At 40.7% G+C, this 17,618-nt stretch overlaps 1 protein-coding gene across 2 annotated transcripts in view; it reads right to left on the reverse strand.

Moving 5' to 3' along the window:
• MITF (melanocyte inducing transcription factor) overlaps positions 1–17,618 on the reverse strand; it is a 99,514-nt gene that overhangs the window by 17,174 nt on the left and 64,722 nt on the right. Inside the window, exons 3-4 of one of the 2 annotated variants that reach the window (XM_066557998.1) lie at positions 1,924–2,151; positions 729–812 (exon numbers count right to left, since the gene is read on the reverse strand). In XM_066557998.1, coding sequence (XP_066414095.1) covers positions 729–812; positions 1,924–2,151 — 312 coding nt within the window. The remainder of the gene's footprint in view (positions 1–728; positions 813–1,923; positions 2,152–17,618) is intronic. The other variant, XM_066557999.1, reaches the window with a different exon arrangement.

The raw sequence follows: 17,618 nt of genomic DNA on the forward strand, positions 1-17,618 counted from the left end.
CCCACACACGTGCTCCAAACTGTCCTGCAGGATTGACTATTTCAGGACAGGACTAATTCCTTTTTGCTCACTATAAAAACAGAGCTTAAATGACAGAGATCTACAGAATCAATGCATAATGGTGATGGGAAAAGTAGCAGTACATGGGATTTTTTTATCAGCTCCAGAAAGTGTGATCACAACAAATTACACTGACTGGAAGTGAGGGCAAGAAAGGAACTAACAGTTACAGCCCATACTCAAAGTCTTGTTACTGATTCTGGTAAGAAATAAAACCCCCTTAGTTTTAAGAAAAAGAATGGAAATATAAAAGGGTGGTTACTGAGGATGAATTACCACAGACAGATTAAAGCCTTCTCATATCATTTTTTAAAGCACAAGTGTGATCTGCATAGAAATGTGGACTTAGAGATTATCAGGGCAAAACCACATCTATGCAGTCTTGGAAAACCCAGTTAGAAAAGACTTCCTGATGCAAAACCTCAAATGGTTGATGTGTTCTTCTGCTATGGCACCACTGTGCTAGAACAGCATGAGCCTTTTCCAGGTATCTTCACGTGCTTTTGACACCAGTGCTAATAAACAACATTGCTGTATTGTACCTTAAATATATCTTATATTCAACTTCTTAAAGACTCTGTGGGGTAAGTTTATTTTTCAACATAACATGAAAGAAACATGCTCATTAGAAAAGGGACCTGTGCTCCACCTCCTGTGTCATCCAGTACCTGCATGCATGATGCTCGTGAGTGTGTATTCAGAGCCGGGCACTCACTCTCAACCCTGCTTTGCTCTTCAAATTTATAAAATCCCTGCAGATATAAAAAGAAAAAAAAAAAAAAAAAAGAAAAGGAAAAAAAAAAAAAGAAGAAAAAGCAAAGCATGGATCTGAGTTCATGGCACAGTCTCAGTCCCAAAAAGAGCACGAATGAAATAGTGTCATGCACACATGTTCCCGATGACACAGCAAAGTGAAGCTGTAAATATCCTTAAGAAAAAAGTGTTTGGATACAGCTGGGACAATAGGATGGAAATATCTCATTTTAATTTCTTTCAAAACTATGGAGCACAAGTATTACCCTTGCATGTGCAAAATATGTTCTGTAATAACTGTTTCTCCAAGCTGTGTAACATTTTGGCCATGGAATGCATCTGTACTAAAAATCTGGCACAAAAGCTTGAAGGGGGAATTGAGGGGACAAGAGGAACTCTACAATTGCCTCCTACTTTTCATGTTACAAAAATTCTGACATGATTCTTATATTTGTTCATATCTTCCCAACCATTTTCCTTTGGAGCCTGAGCACACACGTAACCTCTAACTCAGTTTTGCCAATAAAGATGAAGACAAGGTTGCAAAGGACTCCTAGACATAGGCTATTGAAGTCTTATATTTGCAGCACTGGAACAGCAATCAGTGACATTTTAGGGCATATTAGCTGGGATAATCTGGCCTTCCAGCTATGCAGGAGACTTGCTCAAATTTTACCATAAAAATACCTAAAATATCTCAAAATAGCTTTGTGTTTTTTCAGTTATTTTTGCTTTGCTCTTTGCACTTTCTAGACGAACAAGCCATAATTAACATTATTCCAGAAAGCTACAGCTTAAAAAGCTGCTTTGTATTCTCCAAAGGTCAATTATTCACTGTGTGCATCAAGCAATGGGCTGGAGAACAAGAAAAGTAGTTTTAGTAAGTATAAACTAGCTAAAATAGTTCAAACAAGAAGCTGGAGGGACATGGGCTTTTTGCCAAAAATATCTATTAATCAGGCAGACACAGAGGTAGCAGTTACATTTTCACGATGAACAGAAAAAGATAAACAGAACATCTTAACAGTGAGCAAACACGGTTTTAAAACAACTTAATTAAAGCAGATGACAGCTCTGTTTTCCTGAAAACACGAACGGGAGAGCTCTTACCTCTTTCTCACAGTTGGAGTTGAGGGTGAGCATAGCCATGGGGCTGTTGGGCGCGCTGCTCCCCGTCCCAGGTGGCATGACATGATCCCCAGGCTGGTTTGGACATGGCAAGCTCAGGGCTTGGTTGGCATGTTTATTTGCTAGAGTGGTAGAGAGGTACTGCTTTACCTGCTGCCGCTGGGCCTGCTGAATGTGGTACTTGGTTGGATTCTCAAGGTGAGTCTGCACCTATACGACATAATTTGAAAAGGATAAAAGGGTTTTATTTTTTTACAACATCACTGCAGGTGCTGTGGGTCTCAGCTATAGGTTTGTGACCTAAGGGGAAACCTGTACAGCTCCAAGGAAGTCCACAGTGCTTCACTAACTCACATTTGATGGCAAGAAACCACTTTATGATTTGGTCTTTCAACCGCTGACTTACTATCAGTACACCAAAAAGTTCCAGTTATTTTTCTACAACATGAGAATTCTCACTTAAGACCAACACTTGGGTTTTCAGTTGATACAGACACTCCAGAACAGTCAGTTCTGAGTTCAGACCTTCAGCTATGTGACATTTAGTTTTCACTAAAATATGGAGAAATGACTTGTACTGCAGGACTCATTTTACTTGTTAGTAGCTAACAATTAAAATCAAGAAGTATGGATTGCTATCCTTAATCCAGTATTAAATAACAGAGATATAAAAGGTCTGTTATTGGTTGTTTAGGTTTTGAATGTTTGGGGTTTTTTAAAATTAATACCTTGGTTAAATAAAAGAAGAAACAAAGACACCTTTTTCTGCCTACAGGCTATTTATACCTCAGATATACAGCCTAAATCATATACAAATAAGACAGCCTGTTTATAAACACATCATGCAAATAAGATGCAAGAAAAGAAGTGTTTCATTTCAGATCAATCACTGTCGTCAGCAACAGCTATTTTTGTATTTAAGATAAGCTTCTCAGTACTTAGGAATTTTTTACATACAAAATATGAAAATCCTCATACTGAACAACTGTTGCACATTCTAAATAAGCAAGAGAAGAAAGGCCATTTTTTTTCCCATTAAAATTTTCCACCATATCCTAGAAACTCTTTGTTGCCTTTCATTGATAATTAACGTTTTATCAGAAGCTAGAAATCAACCCAAAATATGGCAACACACTGAGAACTTATCTTGCTTTAAAACAATTCTATTAAAGTGACTTTTGCTGTTACAAGTGACCCCCACTTATTGGAATGAAAGAAATTAAATAAAGCACCCAAGAAACCAGAGGAAAAGGGTTTCCTGTACACTGTACACCTTCTTAGCAACAGGTTTTAAAATAAGTCTCCAATAACAACTCACCTGATAATGGTTATACTCAAGCATTTCCAGCATGCTACCTAGAGGTTGCAAGAGAAGCGACTGCAATATCCTTGGTCTATGCTACTCCAGTTTGAGGTATCCACACATGGAAGCACAACAAACCCCAGAAGAGCGGAAGAAACTTGATGGCCACTGCTCAGACTTTTAGTAATCTATGCTAATTAGCCATACAAGTGGACAAACAAACAGTTCACACAAGGCCTCCTCTTGGAAGTTATGCAAGTTTAAGTTAAGCTCTAAGTATTGGTATTTTTTTCCCCGGCTTTGATGTCATGCTTTTTCATAAACATAAAAGGACCTTTTAAGTGATGGGCTATCAAAGTCAGATTGACAGTTCGCTCAAGGCAAATTCGCTATTCAGCTTTCGTTCCAGTCGTACTAACACACAATGGTAGTTTTCTTTAGCAGTAAGGTTAAAAGTTTTAAAGTACAGAGTAAGAAATAACTGAATAAATGCCCTATGAGCCTAACACATATTCCCTGGTAGTGGGTGCCCTGGATAAACCCACAGGGCTCTGCAGCCCTGTCCTCATCTTCCCAGCATCAACCCAGGACCTGCAGCGGAATGTGAAGCACTTGAAAAAGCTCTACCCCATCCTGGTCCTTCAAAGCCATTAATTCTGTCCCAATCTAGAGTTGCAAGAAGTTTTCCCATTCAGGAATGGCTGACAAAGGGCTAATGCATGTTCCAACTGCATTTGGGCACAGTCCCCCTACACCTTCCAGAAGTTACTTTTTCTTTCTATCCAGCTCCTTGAAGAAGTCTGTGCTCAAACACATAAAAACTGCACAACTGGCATTATTTTCTGAAATCTGAACTTCCAGGAAAGCACATTAAGATAGCATTTCTACAAATTTTAATCTGCTTTGTTGCATTGTATCAACAGACAACACTGTGCTGTGATATGCTGTTGCTGTCAGTCCCAAACTGCATTATCAATTTTCCTATCATCAGTGCTAAGAGCTACACTGTCCAGGTAAGTCTATTTTTCACAAAATTTTCCTCTTCCAAGTAGATGAAGTTTTCAGTAAACAAGTGGTTTTTGTAACACTTATCTTTGAACATGTTATTTTAATACCAATCCCTAACTGCCTGGCAGAATCTGCACATTGCTTTTCCTCCACAGGTATCTCTGCTGTTCTCCATACCAGGATAGAGCAAAGTCTCTCCTCTCTGCACTCATCACCTGCCCACCCTTCACACTCCCTGGAGAGACACCAGCAAAGTTCCAAGATCTACATCACAATCCTGTATCATCAAATACTACATTATTTATAATATATACCAACACATTTAACTGAATCCACTACCTGTCAAGTTTTGAGACACACACTGCCTAATTGACAGGATTTTTGTTGGTGAAACATAAACTTATTTCACAAGAACATACTCTCGCTGTGATTTTGTTGTGCTATTCTACATTAAAATATTTTATTTTGCTACTCAATTAATAATTTTTTTTATGGTCTGCGCTGCTCTCGGCATGCCAGGGAAGGCAAATTCTGAGTTCACGTGTCACAAGCCCACTCAAGTCTAGTAATGAACCAAAGAACATAGAAAACTGCCTTTTCTGCCATTAAGTTGCTCCAAAATGACATGAAGAAGACTTTGATTCTCTGTTTTGTCACTGGCTGCTCTCTTGAGTTTCCTTGGAGTTCCATCATGGAAATCTGGTGGGGACTACCCTAATGGACTCTATGATGTTTGTTGAGAATTTGTCTTTAGCCTAGAGCATCCTATTCTGCAGATTCTACATCAAAGACAAACTACATGTGCCTTCTTGGGCAAACTCCCCAAGATGCCCCAGAATCACTCTTTAGATAAGCCATAAAGCACTCTTCCTTTTTGACAAAATATCCCATGAGCAAAGAGCTGCAAAAAAACCCCAGAAACCCTACAATGAAATTCCACAACCCTGAACTTGAAACCATGAATAAAAGCTTTGAATCAAGGTCTAATTTTGGTTCTCAGCCCCTTCTAGCATTTTGGGTGAAGAATAGTTCCTGTTGTTCATCGAAATTCATGAGACACAAAGAGCAAGATGATAAATTATTGGTTTGGATACACTTCCTAAGAAATGTGACTGAATAAGGACATTAAAGGAAAAATAAACCCACTTGAAACCAAAACCTCTGGATCTCCAACCCTCTATCTCCAGCAATCTCAACCAAAGTGTTGCTGTACTGTTACTCAATTGAGCAGAACATTGGGTTTTGGGCATTTTGATATTGACAAACAAGAAGTAATGTAAGAATTATTATTATCATCTGCAGAACTTCAGAAATGAGTTAAGACAAGATGGCAAAAAAAGATAAATTTATCACAGCATAGTAACAGAAGAATTTGACTACAAAAGTAAAACACTGCCTCAGAAGTAGAGCCCCAAAACTGGTTCAGTTCCAGAAGAGGCTTCAATGCCAGCTCAGCAGCATCTCCCCTTCTCCATGGGCTGGCCCCAGCATCAGGCACTCCTGCACTGAGTCTCTCTCTGTCAGCCACTCAAGCTCCATCTGCTCTTGCCATGCTGGCACTGAGGAGGATCTCTTTTCTTCAGATGAAGCACAGAGAAAGGCAGTAGAAAGAAAACAACTTGACTGCACCCATGTGTAACCCAGCTCAGGCCTACAAAGCTGAGCTGGGCTAGAAAAGTGTTGGATGGAGCCACCCTGACTACTCAGCACTCATCCCTCACACTTTGGAATACCCTGGAGAACATTATCTGGAGCAGGGGAAAGGCTTTCTCATACCTTCACTCATCTTGAAATCTGATGCTAATTCCAGGGCATACATCCAGTTCAAGTATCTGAGTAGCTGCCCTTTTTCTTCCACATCATGGAAAGAACAGTAATAACCCACATACATAGAGCACATTTCCCAGCCTTTGGGTCTTGTATCAATCAAGCAAACATTTAATCAATGACTTTCACTAGCTTTAAGCACACAAACCATATCAGTGGAAATTTTAGGTGAATGTCAGATGACATTCTTCAGAATCTGCATTATATCACACAGAAATGACAGAACCTCTGAGCAGACCCACACACTTCCTTCAGTTTCCAAAAGTAAAAATATTTCCTGTTAAGTGATCAAGGACTCAGGAATTTAAACACAAAGCATAGTTGTGTGCTTAAGCACAAAGCACATGGCTCAAGTAGTTCCTCTGCATGAAGCCAACACAAACAACTGAAACAATACTGCTGATACTCACTCCTTCTGTCGAGTCTTGCTGGGAATCACTCAGACTTAAATTTACTAATGACTTGCTAATGATGGCAAGAACTTGGAACAGTGCTGCAGTAACCAAATTCCTTCTGGAGAGGCACCCAGGAGAGCTCACTCCTGGGCAGGCACAGGCCAGGGCAGCCTAATGGCTTGGCAAATGTGTTTTGCACAGTGTAATCCAGAAATTAAATGGCTAACAATAAAAACTAACGGGACTTATACCAGAATAAAAATATTTAATGAACTGTGGCATTGCTACCACTTGTCCTCTACGAAAGCTTCAAGGTCATGGAATCACAGAAATATTTAGGTTGGAAAAGACCTTTAAGACCATCAAGTTCAACCATAGCTGGGAGTCAATTAATTGCTGTAGGCTCAAGCTTTGAGTCTCTGGTACATCTGGATCAAGGTAACCAGGCTCAGGTAGTTGATCTGGGTTATTTATACTCTCCTGAATTTGTCCTTGCACAGGTTTGATTTCTATGCAATGGGTAAATCCTGGAAGCAAGCACAAACCCAGCAGGTCTTGTGCTGAGAGTATTTCTTGAAGGTGGAACACCAAGAATTGCTTTTCCCGTTGTAGTTACAACTTCAAATCACATCATCTTGCTTGTTCCATCTCCAAATACTGCTGCTTTCAAAGCAAAGCTGGAGATGCCCCAAAATCCTCTGTTGTTACAACACAAGTGAGCAAAGGCCATGACAATGCCAGCAGCTCCAGGCTGCCCCACTGTCCTGGTCCCCATGAGCTGGGAGGGAGCATATCCCTGTTCCCAAAACCACACAGATGATTTTTCTCACCAAAAACATCCCTGAAGCTCCCTGTGACAGTAAAGCTGAAGCACTCAATGCTTTATTGAAGCAGGGACATACCAGAGATGTCCAGAGGACAGTGAACCAAGGGAGAGGAAGACTCTTCTCCCCATCCCACTCCCCCCCGCCCCCCGCTCCCTTTTTTTTTTTCTTTTTTTTAATTAAAAAGACCATTTGTTTCAAGCAAATTGCCTTAGGACTTACAGTTTGCAATTACAAGTAAAATACTTTTGGGTCAGTTTTCTCAGTTCAATAGAACTTTTTGTTGCCTAGACAGCTAAATGTCATGGGATTTTTAAGAAAGGTTAAAATTCTGTGTCATTTAACAATTAATGGTACCCAAAGAAAAACGATACAAAACCACATCCACTGATGTGTTCTGCAAGGGCTTCAGGCCTCAGCTGTGTCCACTGCATAACCATGCCTGTTAACCATGCTAGCCCTGGGCTTCAAAGCTGCTTCAACCCATCATTTCCAAGTATAAAGACCCAACAACAGCAGGAACAAGCTTTTTTCTAGGACTTTGAATAAAAATAGGGAGCTGTATAAATAAGTGTCTGTTCTTTGCTGCTAGGGAAAAAAAAAATTAGGAGACTGATATCTGAGAAAGATAATCAATTAGTGCCACTTAGATTAAGAGTGATTTATTCTCCTTAAGTTTTCCAGTACAGGTTCAAGATTCTGTTAATCTGTAAAATCATATTCACCATAGGTTGGTCACTAAGTCTGAGAATCTTAAAGACCATAAAATCCCTTTAATTAACTTCATTAATTATTGATCATGGGTTTCACTGCAATGCCAGGAAGTACCCTCCTACTATGAAACTTGGAGCAATCCAAATAACCAGACAATGGTTTAACTCATCCTCAAAGACATCTCCTCACATGCTGCATTCAAACATTACAAAACAACATCACATTTCCCCCGCTACAGACGTCAGTGGCCTGCAGTAGCTTCACATGAGAAGTTCAGTCCTCTTGCTTTCTGAGACCTTCCCAGTCCTCCAAGATGGAACAGCCACCTCATTTACAATGTCATCAAAACTAAGTTGATTGGGTTGTGATTCCCCATAGGGCCTACTGTGAATTTAATAATAGATAAACCTTTTCAGCAACTTCTCCAGCTGCCATTCTCCCCTTAATGCCAGATTTTCTACAGTACATTTGCTCCCCTTTCTTTTAACCCATTACCCAGGAAAAATGGCCAGAACAACACTGACCTGAAAGCCCAAGAGCAAGAAAAAGATGAAAAGTGACTTGTACTGACTGGGGAATGACAACCATGGTGAGCTGATTCCATCATTTCACCTTAGGACACAGCAAACACAAGGGAACTACATCAGTTAGCAAACAAAACTCTCTGGTTACCTAATTCATCCCAAATCCCTCTGAACTTGAAAACCAAAGCAGACAGGAGAAAGTTATTTAAGATCTGCCATCATGACTGCAGTCTAAGTAAGTGAATCCAACACTCATCTTCAAGCAAAAAGTTATGAAAAAGAAAAGGCAAATTGTACAGAATTATCATCGTTTACACAACCAGGGATTGTTTAGCCCATCAACAAAAATTCCTCTGTGTAATGTGACTTTTCTTCCAAGGGAAAGCCAAAGTTTCTGTAGATTAGTATTTAAAAACTGTGCTTTAGCTATAGAAGCACATGACAATGGTATCTAAGGAAATGAAAGAGAGTTTAGCCAAATGTACTCATGGAGATAGGAACTGATTGAATTTGCATGTTAGTGGCCTGCTGGCTGCCATTCTACAAGTGTGGCTTTCAGTCAGAATTAGGTCCTTTGAAGTCTTGCTACTTGTCTGTTAGGAAACCAACATTTCAGCTGTTTACTTCCCAACACACATGCCTTAAATTTTTATTTTATACAGTTTCTGAGAAGATACCAAAAAACACCGCAACATTTTAGGACAGACAAGCAACTGACTCCATAAAACGTCAGGCACAAATATTTTGCAATGATTTTACCTACCCCTGGTGCTTCAGAGAGTAAATATTTTGACTTCATAGGCAACAACAGCAGCCAGACAACTACACCTGACACACAAGTTTGAGTTATTGTACTACCACGGTGAAAAGCTTAATTCAAGCACCACATATTTAGGTCCACTTCTGCCACCCTTCTCTCTCAGAAGGAAGCTGAGCAGCACTTGCATCAGCACTAGAGGGTTTGAGATTACTCACAGTAGGACACCGATGACTCCTCCTCACAGGAATTGTCAAAGATAGATATAAAGTTTCTTCCAAAATCTCTTGCAAGACTTGGCATAGAGATGTGAATTCAAGAGGGAGCACAGTCACAGGACTACAGACATTTCAGCTGCCTGAAAGCCCAAAACCAGTTCAGGCAGATGGTCTGGAGCGACCTATTCTGCCAGCTTCCCCTTGCAAAGCCTTCCACAGCCCGAGCACAGCCCCCCACCCTTGCTACAGCCCAAGCAGCACCAACACAAGAATTACCAGACAACTCTAGCACAGATCACTACTGGCTTAAAAGAGTCACATTAGAGGGGTAAAACAATTTGTCCAACCTTATCCTCCTTCAGGGGCTGCCAAGCACAGTGCTGGCCAGGCCAGCTCGGAGTGGCGGTCACGTCCTGGCAGCCTGGACAGGTCAGTGACATTTCCCAGGGGTGACTGACCCTGGCACTGCTCCAGCCCACAGTAACCCCTGCTAGACCTGAGGGACAGAGCATGGGAGCTCCCAGGTCTCCAGTGCCTGTAAGACAGCTGCAAAACTGGGGGTGTTTTAATGCCTTCACTGCATTTCCCATGGCAGGGAAGAGGTGCAGAACACCCAGGTCAGAGCGCTGCTTAAATCACATCAACCTTCACATGTGCACAGGATTTGGAGATTCTGGGTATATTTCTGGAGCCCAAACCTGAGAAAGCATGCACTCTGCTATAAAAAAGGAAGAATGTGTGTTTTCCCCCAGCTCCTGAGAAGCCCTGAATATGCAGCTTCCACAAGGGAGAAGAGGCATCCTTCTGCACACCTGGTTTTGCTCAGGTTGCTCATCCATCACTCATTTGTCAAATGTGAAGAACACAAATGGGACTGGGTAAAGATAATGGCATCTTTCATACAAAATGAATAATGGTGAAAATTGAAATCACTTTTATAAAAGATGTTGGGTAAAAAGTAACCAGAGCTAAGCTTAAAAAAGCAGGAGAGACGGCACATGCTGACTTTTAAATGAAACTCCTTATTATCAACTTCCTAGAGATGTAGAGTTATCCATGTGCAGAATGGCACAGGTTATTTGCTTGTCCAGACTTTAAGAAATAAAATTCAAGTAGCTTCAAAATTTTAATGCAGTAAATCTACTTTGCCCCTGTATGATCTTCTCTTAATGTGCCATGCAATACTGATTTTCACAGGTGAACATTAACTTAAAATTGGCTCTTTTGCCCAAACCATAAATAAAAAGTGTAAGAGTGGGAAAAGCAACCAACCTGTTGCTTTCATAAATCTTAAAACCTGATACCCTCAAACCTGGTGTCATTTGTCTATAAGGTTTGTGAAGGGTTGCTCAAATATATAGCACATGGACACACACCTGTGCCAAGATTACTCCCAGTGCTGAGGAGCGTAACTGTCGGCATTTTGGGGCTAAGCAAGAAAAGAGTTTGATTTACAAGTCTTTCATATCCACAGCATTAGCCAGTGAGAATGAATTGGTGTTCAGAATACTGCCTGTGGGCTACTGAAGTATTTATTTACAAAACTTCAACATTCAGCACTGAAACACAAGAGATGTAAAGATGGCACCAGATCAAAATCTATCAAATACCCAAATGCCACACACAGAAACAGTTGTATCCTTCTCTTTTTTAAATAAAAGCCATTTGTAAACTCAATGCAACTCTTGGGTTATCACAGAAAAAAATCTCTTTTTGGGGGCACACTGTATATCAGCAGGATGTCACAGAAGAGTTGGAGTTGAAGGGACCTTTAAAGGTCATCAAGCCCAACCTCCACATCTTGTTGCTTACTTGTCCAAAGACATCTACACTTCTGACCTACTTGTCTGGAAAAGATCAAGTGAAAGACTGCTCCATTCACTGTTCACATAATTCCAAAGGACACATTGGGTTGCTCTCAAGGTCACTTACACAGCACATACCAAGAGCATGCCACCAATCATGACCCCAGTGTGAAAATACAAACACACCAAAACCCAAACAGCTTGCTGGAACAGCTTTCAACATCAACTGGAAAGTCTTCCTACCAAAATATTCAAAGAAGCATCCCAAAATATGAGTGAAAATAATTCTGAAAGGACCATTTATTTTAACAAAGCACTTGGCAACACACTGGCTACAAGCACAAAGGTCACTGGTCCTGGAACATACCTGTTGGGAGGGGATCTGCTTTACAGCAAACACACAGAGCCACCAGAAGAAGCAAGAGAATGAAGATGGTGTTAATCCAAACCAGTTTTACACTGGTAACATGTTAGAGCTAATAAAGAATTAGAAGGACTTAGCTGGGCTCTATACCACTTTGCCTACAGCTGATGATGTCTCATGTCAGCCCCAATATGGAAGGCTTGAATAAGCAGAAGAATAAAGCACTCCAGATACATTCATTTTATTCACACCACTAATATGGCCATTAGACACAGCCTAAAATAATAATAAATCGCTGACTTCACTTACATGAAGGAAATGCAAGCTGGCTTACCACTGAACTCCTTGATTTTTATCCTTCTGCTCAACGAGCTGTGCTGTTATTTATGACTGTATTAAAACCTACTGAGTTATAATAAAAGAGTTTCAGTCCCTCAGAGTGCTTGATCATCATGTTTGCTAAGGTAAGATAATCCAAGTCACCTTCATGCAAACCCAACTGGCTCTGATCTGAAGTATTCTGCTAAATACCAGAACAGGGATTTTTTTGAGGACTTTGGCAAGCCACAAAGGTGGGTCACCCCTTGTGTGGAGTAGCATGACACTGCTCTGGAGGAGAATTAACCCAGGGGCCAAAATGATGCCACACAGAGCATTCAGACTGAAAGCCACACTGTCAGGGTTACTTTTGAATGATGGTGGTTCTTCCTTGGGACTGGAGTGCTTAAGACCAACACTTCCATTAAGCAACATCACTTCTTTTCTTTCCTGACATGTCACTCACAAAATAGATGCCAGAGCAGACAGCACAGCAGCCACAAGAGATTAAAAGTAACAAGAGTAAGAAATTAAGTAAGCTTATTTCACTCTTCATTTTAAACCCAGAAACCACAATGGAATTTAGTGTTTTAGTTATCTCTTAGCTAAAGGCACATCACCATAGTAATTCTGTAACAGAAAGACATATTTAGGACAAATAGGCATTAGGCTGCATGACCTCACCTCTGCACCCCATGATCTTATTCCCACAACAGTCAGACAGTAGCTATCGTCTGGCTCCCAAAAAAACAAGAGTAACATGGGCTCATTTATTAAACAAAGATGCCAAAAATTCAGCCCTTTAAGATCTCAAGCTTTACATGCATGAAGCCATGACATCACAATCTATTTTATACGTACAAAAACAAGATACATCCCTTGGCTGATTTTTTTTAACCTTCCCCACACCTGCCCCTCCATGTCTTCCTGAGATGAGCTGTTGAAAATCCTCCTCCTCATGGTATTTCACATATGGCAGGCAAATAATTATTTACCCTGTGAAATGAGAAGCTGCTGTCCATATAAATGACCCTCAATGAGGCCAAAGGATGGGGCACTGGCAGGACCATCAACTGAAGGAGTGAAATCTTGGACAAAACCGCAGTCAGCTGTCAGGAGCCCTGTTTATACTGCAGTTGTAATAAAGAATGGCACTCAAGGTTCATTACTTCAACAGATGTGGCACAAGCATGTTCCTTATCACAAAAATGTTAGGATTGAAAAACAGGTTATATAAAGAGATAGTCTGAAATTCTGCCACGGGTGTTTTTCCAACATATGCACAAACCTGTCAGAGCAGCATTTGCAGCATGTGAGCAAATATAAAACCTCCAGCTTGCAAGGGACTACAAGCTCTTGTTTCTCTCCTGTGTGAAATCCTGTCAAGGTAAGGGTTAGGGATCTTTCTGCAGGACTGGAAACACATTTTATTACATGACACCAGAAAAATTCCATCTTGCCAAACATCTTACAGAAAACTCTTTTTAATGATTTCATCTGAACTTCAAAAAGCACAAACCATCGACTCACCAGGGGAGGCACATTCACAAAACACAAAGAGCAGTGTGTGTTATCATTCCAGTTCTCCAAAGGTTAGCTGCAAATATGAAGCACCAAGAAATTCAGAAGCAATAGTTTGTCAGAAGATCAAAATGTCTTTTGAGAAAGAAATTCAGGGCCTGCAGGGCTTGGTCTCAGAAGAATCCTATTTTAAACCGCACCTGACCCGCACTAACGCAACCCTTGAAGTGCTATTGCAAGAACAGCTTGATGTTCACAAGGGGAAACTGGCAAAGTATCTTTCACTAAAGGTGTATTTATGCAAAAAACTGTGCATCTCCTTTTAACACTGAAAAATATAAACATGACATGTACTTCACAACATACCTCAGACCACTGATCAACAACACACACAAGGTTGTAGCTGCTCAAGAAAGTGTATGGGAACATAACACAATTCAAGGCAACTAGATGCTAGGGATGTAATTAGAGACTAGATGGAGATTAACTAGATCTTAACTCAGACTTTAAACCTCAAGAATAAACCCATTTAAGCATAACACTACAGGAACAAATTGTTTTTAATTTGCTTTAAAAATACAAATAAGCTTACACTGTAGAGTTTATTTTAAATGAAGTTTGAACAGATGAAAAGAGAAAGTTTAGGATATTTTAACATCTGCTGGAGCCAAGGAGATGCCAGTACATCCACCATATCCAATGATGTGGTCTGAGATGCAGGACCCACAGGTGAATGGCTCAGAACAACTATGTGTTTGAAGTCACTGGTGTCAGACCAGCTCTAGCTGCTCTCACAGACTGAACTCCCAAGAGTGGCTGCATAACATGAGCTCTCTGGATTTAATTTCCTCTGACGAGAATGCAATTAATATTCATCAACAGCACTGGGCAAAAACAAGCTAATATGTAATACCTGGGGACAACTGGGAATTGACTTCAGAACCGTGTTTCTGCTCCACACTAAAGGCAGAGTCAGCCCCAGAAGGTGCCAGGGCTGATGTCCAACTGTTTGTTCTTGCCCTGCCACAGCAGCTCCCTGTGACACAGGTGCAGATATCTGCAGGACCACAACAACAATCCAGGTAATCAAAACCACTAAAGTGACTTTTAAAAAGTCACCTTTCTATGGCAGGAGGATTGGCCTAGATGATGTTTAAGGTACCTTCCAACCCAAATCATTCCAGGATTCCATGCCTGAGTAACAGTCAAAGCTGCTTCAGATTTTTTTCTGAGTTGACTATGTACAGCTGGCAGCAATAGCTACCTGGGCATGTTTTCTGGAATTGCAGCTACCAGAGAAGAAAACACAAAGTTGAACTGGGTTCCTCTAAGAGTTATCTGTCATTATTCCCTGGCTCCAGTAGCAATCAGCGCATTCCTCACTCTGCATCCAAGGAGGAGCATCCAGACTGTGCTGAGATCATGCAGAGACATTGAGACCCAACTCAGTCCTTGCAGCCTTTAACCAAGGCACATAAATGGAATTAATACATTTCTTTGGTGAAGGTGCAAGTTCAGAGAGAAGGATAATCCTGCAGAAGCCCTGGCTGGAAGCTTTCTCCTCATGTCTTAGATGAAACACTGCAGGGAAAGGCAGAAGGCAATTTGGAACAGTGACCCATGCAGGAAGTGGCACTTTGCACAGAGCCACCACTAATTGCATCTGCAGCACTCCAGAGCATAAGGAATCACCCCTTCCCTCAAAAAGCCACTGTACAAAAAGGATAAACTCTTTTGAAAAGCCAAAGTAGCATGATTAAATAGTATTTTTCCTTTTACACAGCAAACCATACAGGGCTGAAGCCTTAAGGAATATATGAACTTTCATGTGAATGGAGCCCATTAAGTGCCCTGCAATGAATGGTGCCTGTGGTCCAGAATTCATTTCCTTTTGGAAAGCAAAGAGCACGGAAGGCTTACGATTGCTACACACAAGTGCTGACTCATTCAAGGTCATTTTATTCCCTCCCTAAACAGTTTCTTTGAGACATGAGTATTTCAGCAAAGTATGGTTTTGGTGGCAGTCAGGAAGCAGAATTGTGTATAGCACTACAGAAAAAAATGCTTTCAGCTCAATGGACAAGTTTTCCATCAGTAACTTTTGATAATATGGATGATTGCCACGATTTTTTAAACAGAAGTTTCATTCCTCAGAATTTTCAGTTTAACAAGACAAAAATGAACTTTAAAGCACTGTTATAATTAATTTTAAAGCAGCTTCTGAAATGTTAACATTGCTCAACAGAACAGCCCTACTTCACATGAGGATGGCAGAACTAACAGCAGGTCTTCCCCCCCGCCCAGTAAAAACAAGCTGTCTCCCCAAAAGCAGGTTTATCACTTAGCTGCTATCAGGACAGATATGCTGGTTAAGGGCAATGGCACCCTAGATCACTGATACTGGTAAACTGGAAAAAGCTGCCCAAATTGACAAAAAAAAAAAAAAAAAAAAAAAAAAAATCCACACACCTATAGAAAAAAACCACAAGCAGACAAGTCCAGCCTGAGGAAGTCAGAAGTAGTCTTAAAATTTAGTGTGTTGCCTGCAGGTCTTGGCACGAGCTTTATGAAGACCTGAGAGAGGCAGACAGGCTGTTTGCTACACCTCAGCCTTCAAATGTCTTCAAGGAATGGACTGATTTCCAAGAAGAGAACTGTTATTTTCCTCTGACAGAACAGAAAGATTTAATTCACAGCCAGCCATTACGTCCACTAACAAAATTTAGTTTTGGTTTCAACCAGGAACTTCTGGGTGACTTTTAGGAAGGCAGCCTGAAATACAAGCTTTGCTTTGCCTTGCTTAGCTTCCAAGCTTTGTCTGAGATTAAAGGAGTGGTTTGGACTGTAGGTGAGGATAACTCCAGGTGCCCTGAGCTCATTCCAGATCCATGGCACAGGCATGGCCTGTGATGCTCCCTGGTGAGCACATCTGCCTCTCTCTGAACTCAGAAGGAGAGGATGGACACACAGACAGATACAAGGAGCACATTGTTCCCAGAGAGAAAAGCAGCTCTTTGAAACTTTGGCTTCTTTAGACACGCAAGACACGCTCCTGCTGATGTCAGTGTGTCCATGGGGGACAGGACACAGATTCCAGCCAGGTCAGTGACAAAAACGTGGCCAGAAGCCAGGGATGCACAGAGGAGGGGTGCCCAAAAACAGCTGATGCCTTCTGTGCTCTGCAAGCCCCATTTATTTAGGAACACACTAATATTTGTTACTGTTTCCACAAGGGCATCAGAATCTCCTCCAAATGATTTTTCTTTCACTAGCTGACATTTTCTAAAAAATCCAGAATTTATGTCACAAAGCAGGAAGGAGTAGAATTTAACACAGAACAGTTGTGTCTTATATAGCTTTGAGGATTGGGAATGTTCAATGGAAAACACTGTCTTTTAACCTTTTCTAATGTTCTATTCTTACCTGCTGAAAAAGTTCATTACTTCTGCTGGACACCAGGAGCAGTTTTATTTAAAATCAGGCAGCCTGCCTTAGTTTTCAAATGCAATAACTATCACATACAGCTTTTTACCTGGTTTATGGCTTAAAGGCACCTCTGGGAAAATAAAATACAACAACACAACCAAACAACACGATTAATATAATGGGTCAAAACAGGCTTAACAGCTGAGTATTAGCCCTCATTGGTGAAAGGAATAGTTTAGAATGATGAATTCCCTGGCAGCTGAGAGCTTTCCCAAGGAATACACAGTCCTGGAAACCGTAATGCCATCTGCTGAGAAATTATGGAAGTGCAGCACTATGAATTACTGTTTAATTACTGTAACACGGCTGTGGAAGTGCCTGCTGCTGGGGATCAACTCAAAAACAATCTGTTTGCACTATATAACTGACACAAGAATTTTCAAACAACTGACTCGAACTTCAACTACTGATATTCAGCAAGTCTAGGACTCAAAGTCACAGAGGTCTATAATAAATATTGTTCCAATATGTTATAAGAGTATGATGATGCATAAAACCCAAACTATTAATTTTGCATGGACATTCTAACTTTACAAAAAGAGGTATTAGAGTTTTGTTTGTTGGAGGTCATTTTGGTTAAAAGATACTTGATTTTCTGTTCAACATCGTAACA

Source organism: Molothrus aeneus, chromosome 12, assembly GCF_037042795.1.
Source record: "Molothrus aeneus isolate 106 chromosome 12, BPBGC_Maene_1.0, whole genome shotgun sequence".
NCBI lineage: Eukaryota > Metazoa > Chordata > Aves > Passeriformes > Icteridae > Molothrus > Molothrus aeneus.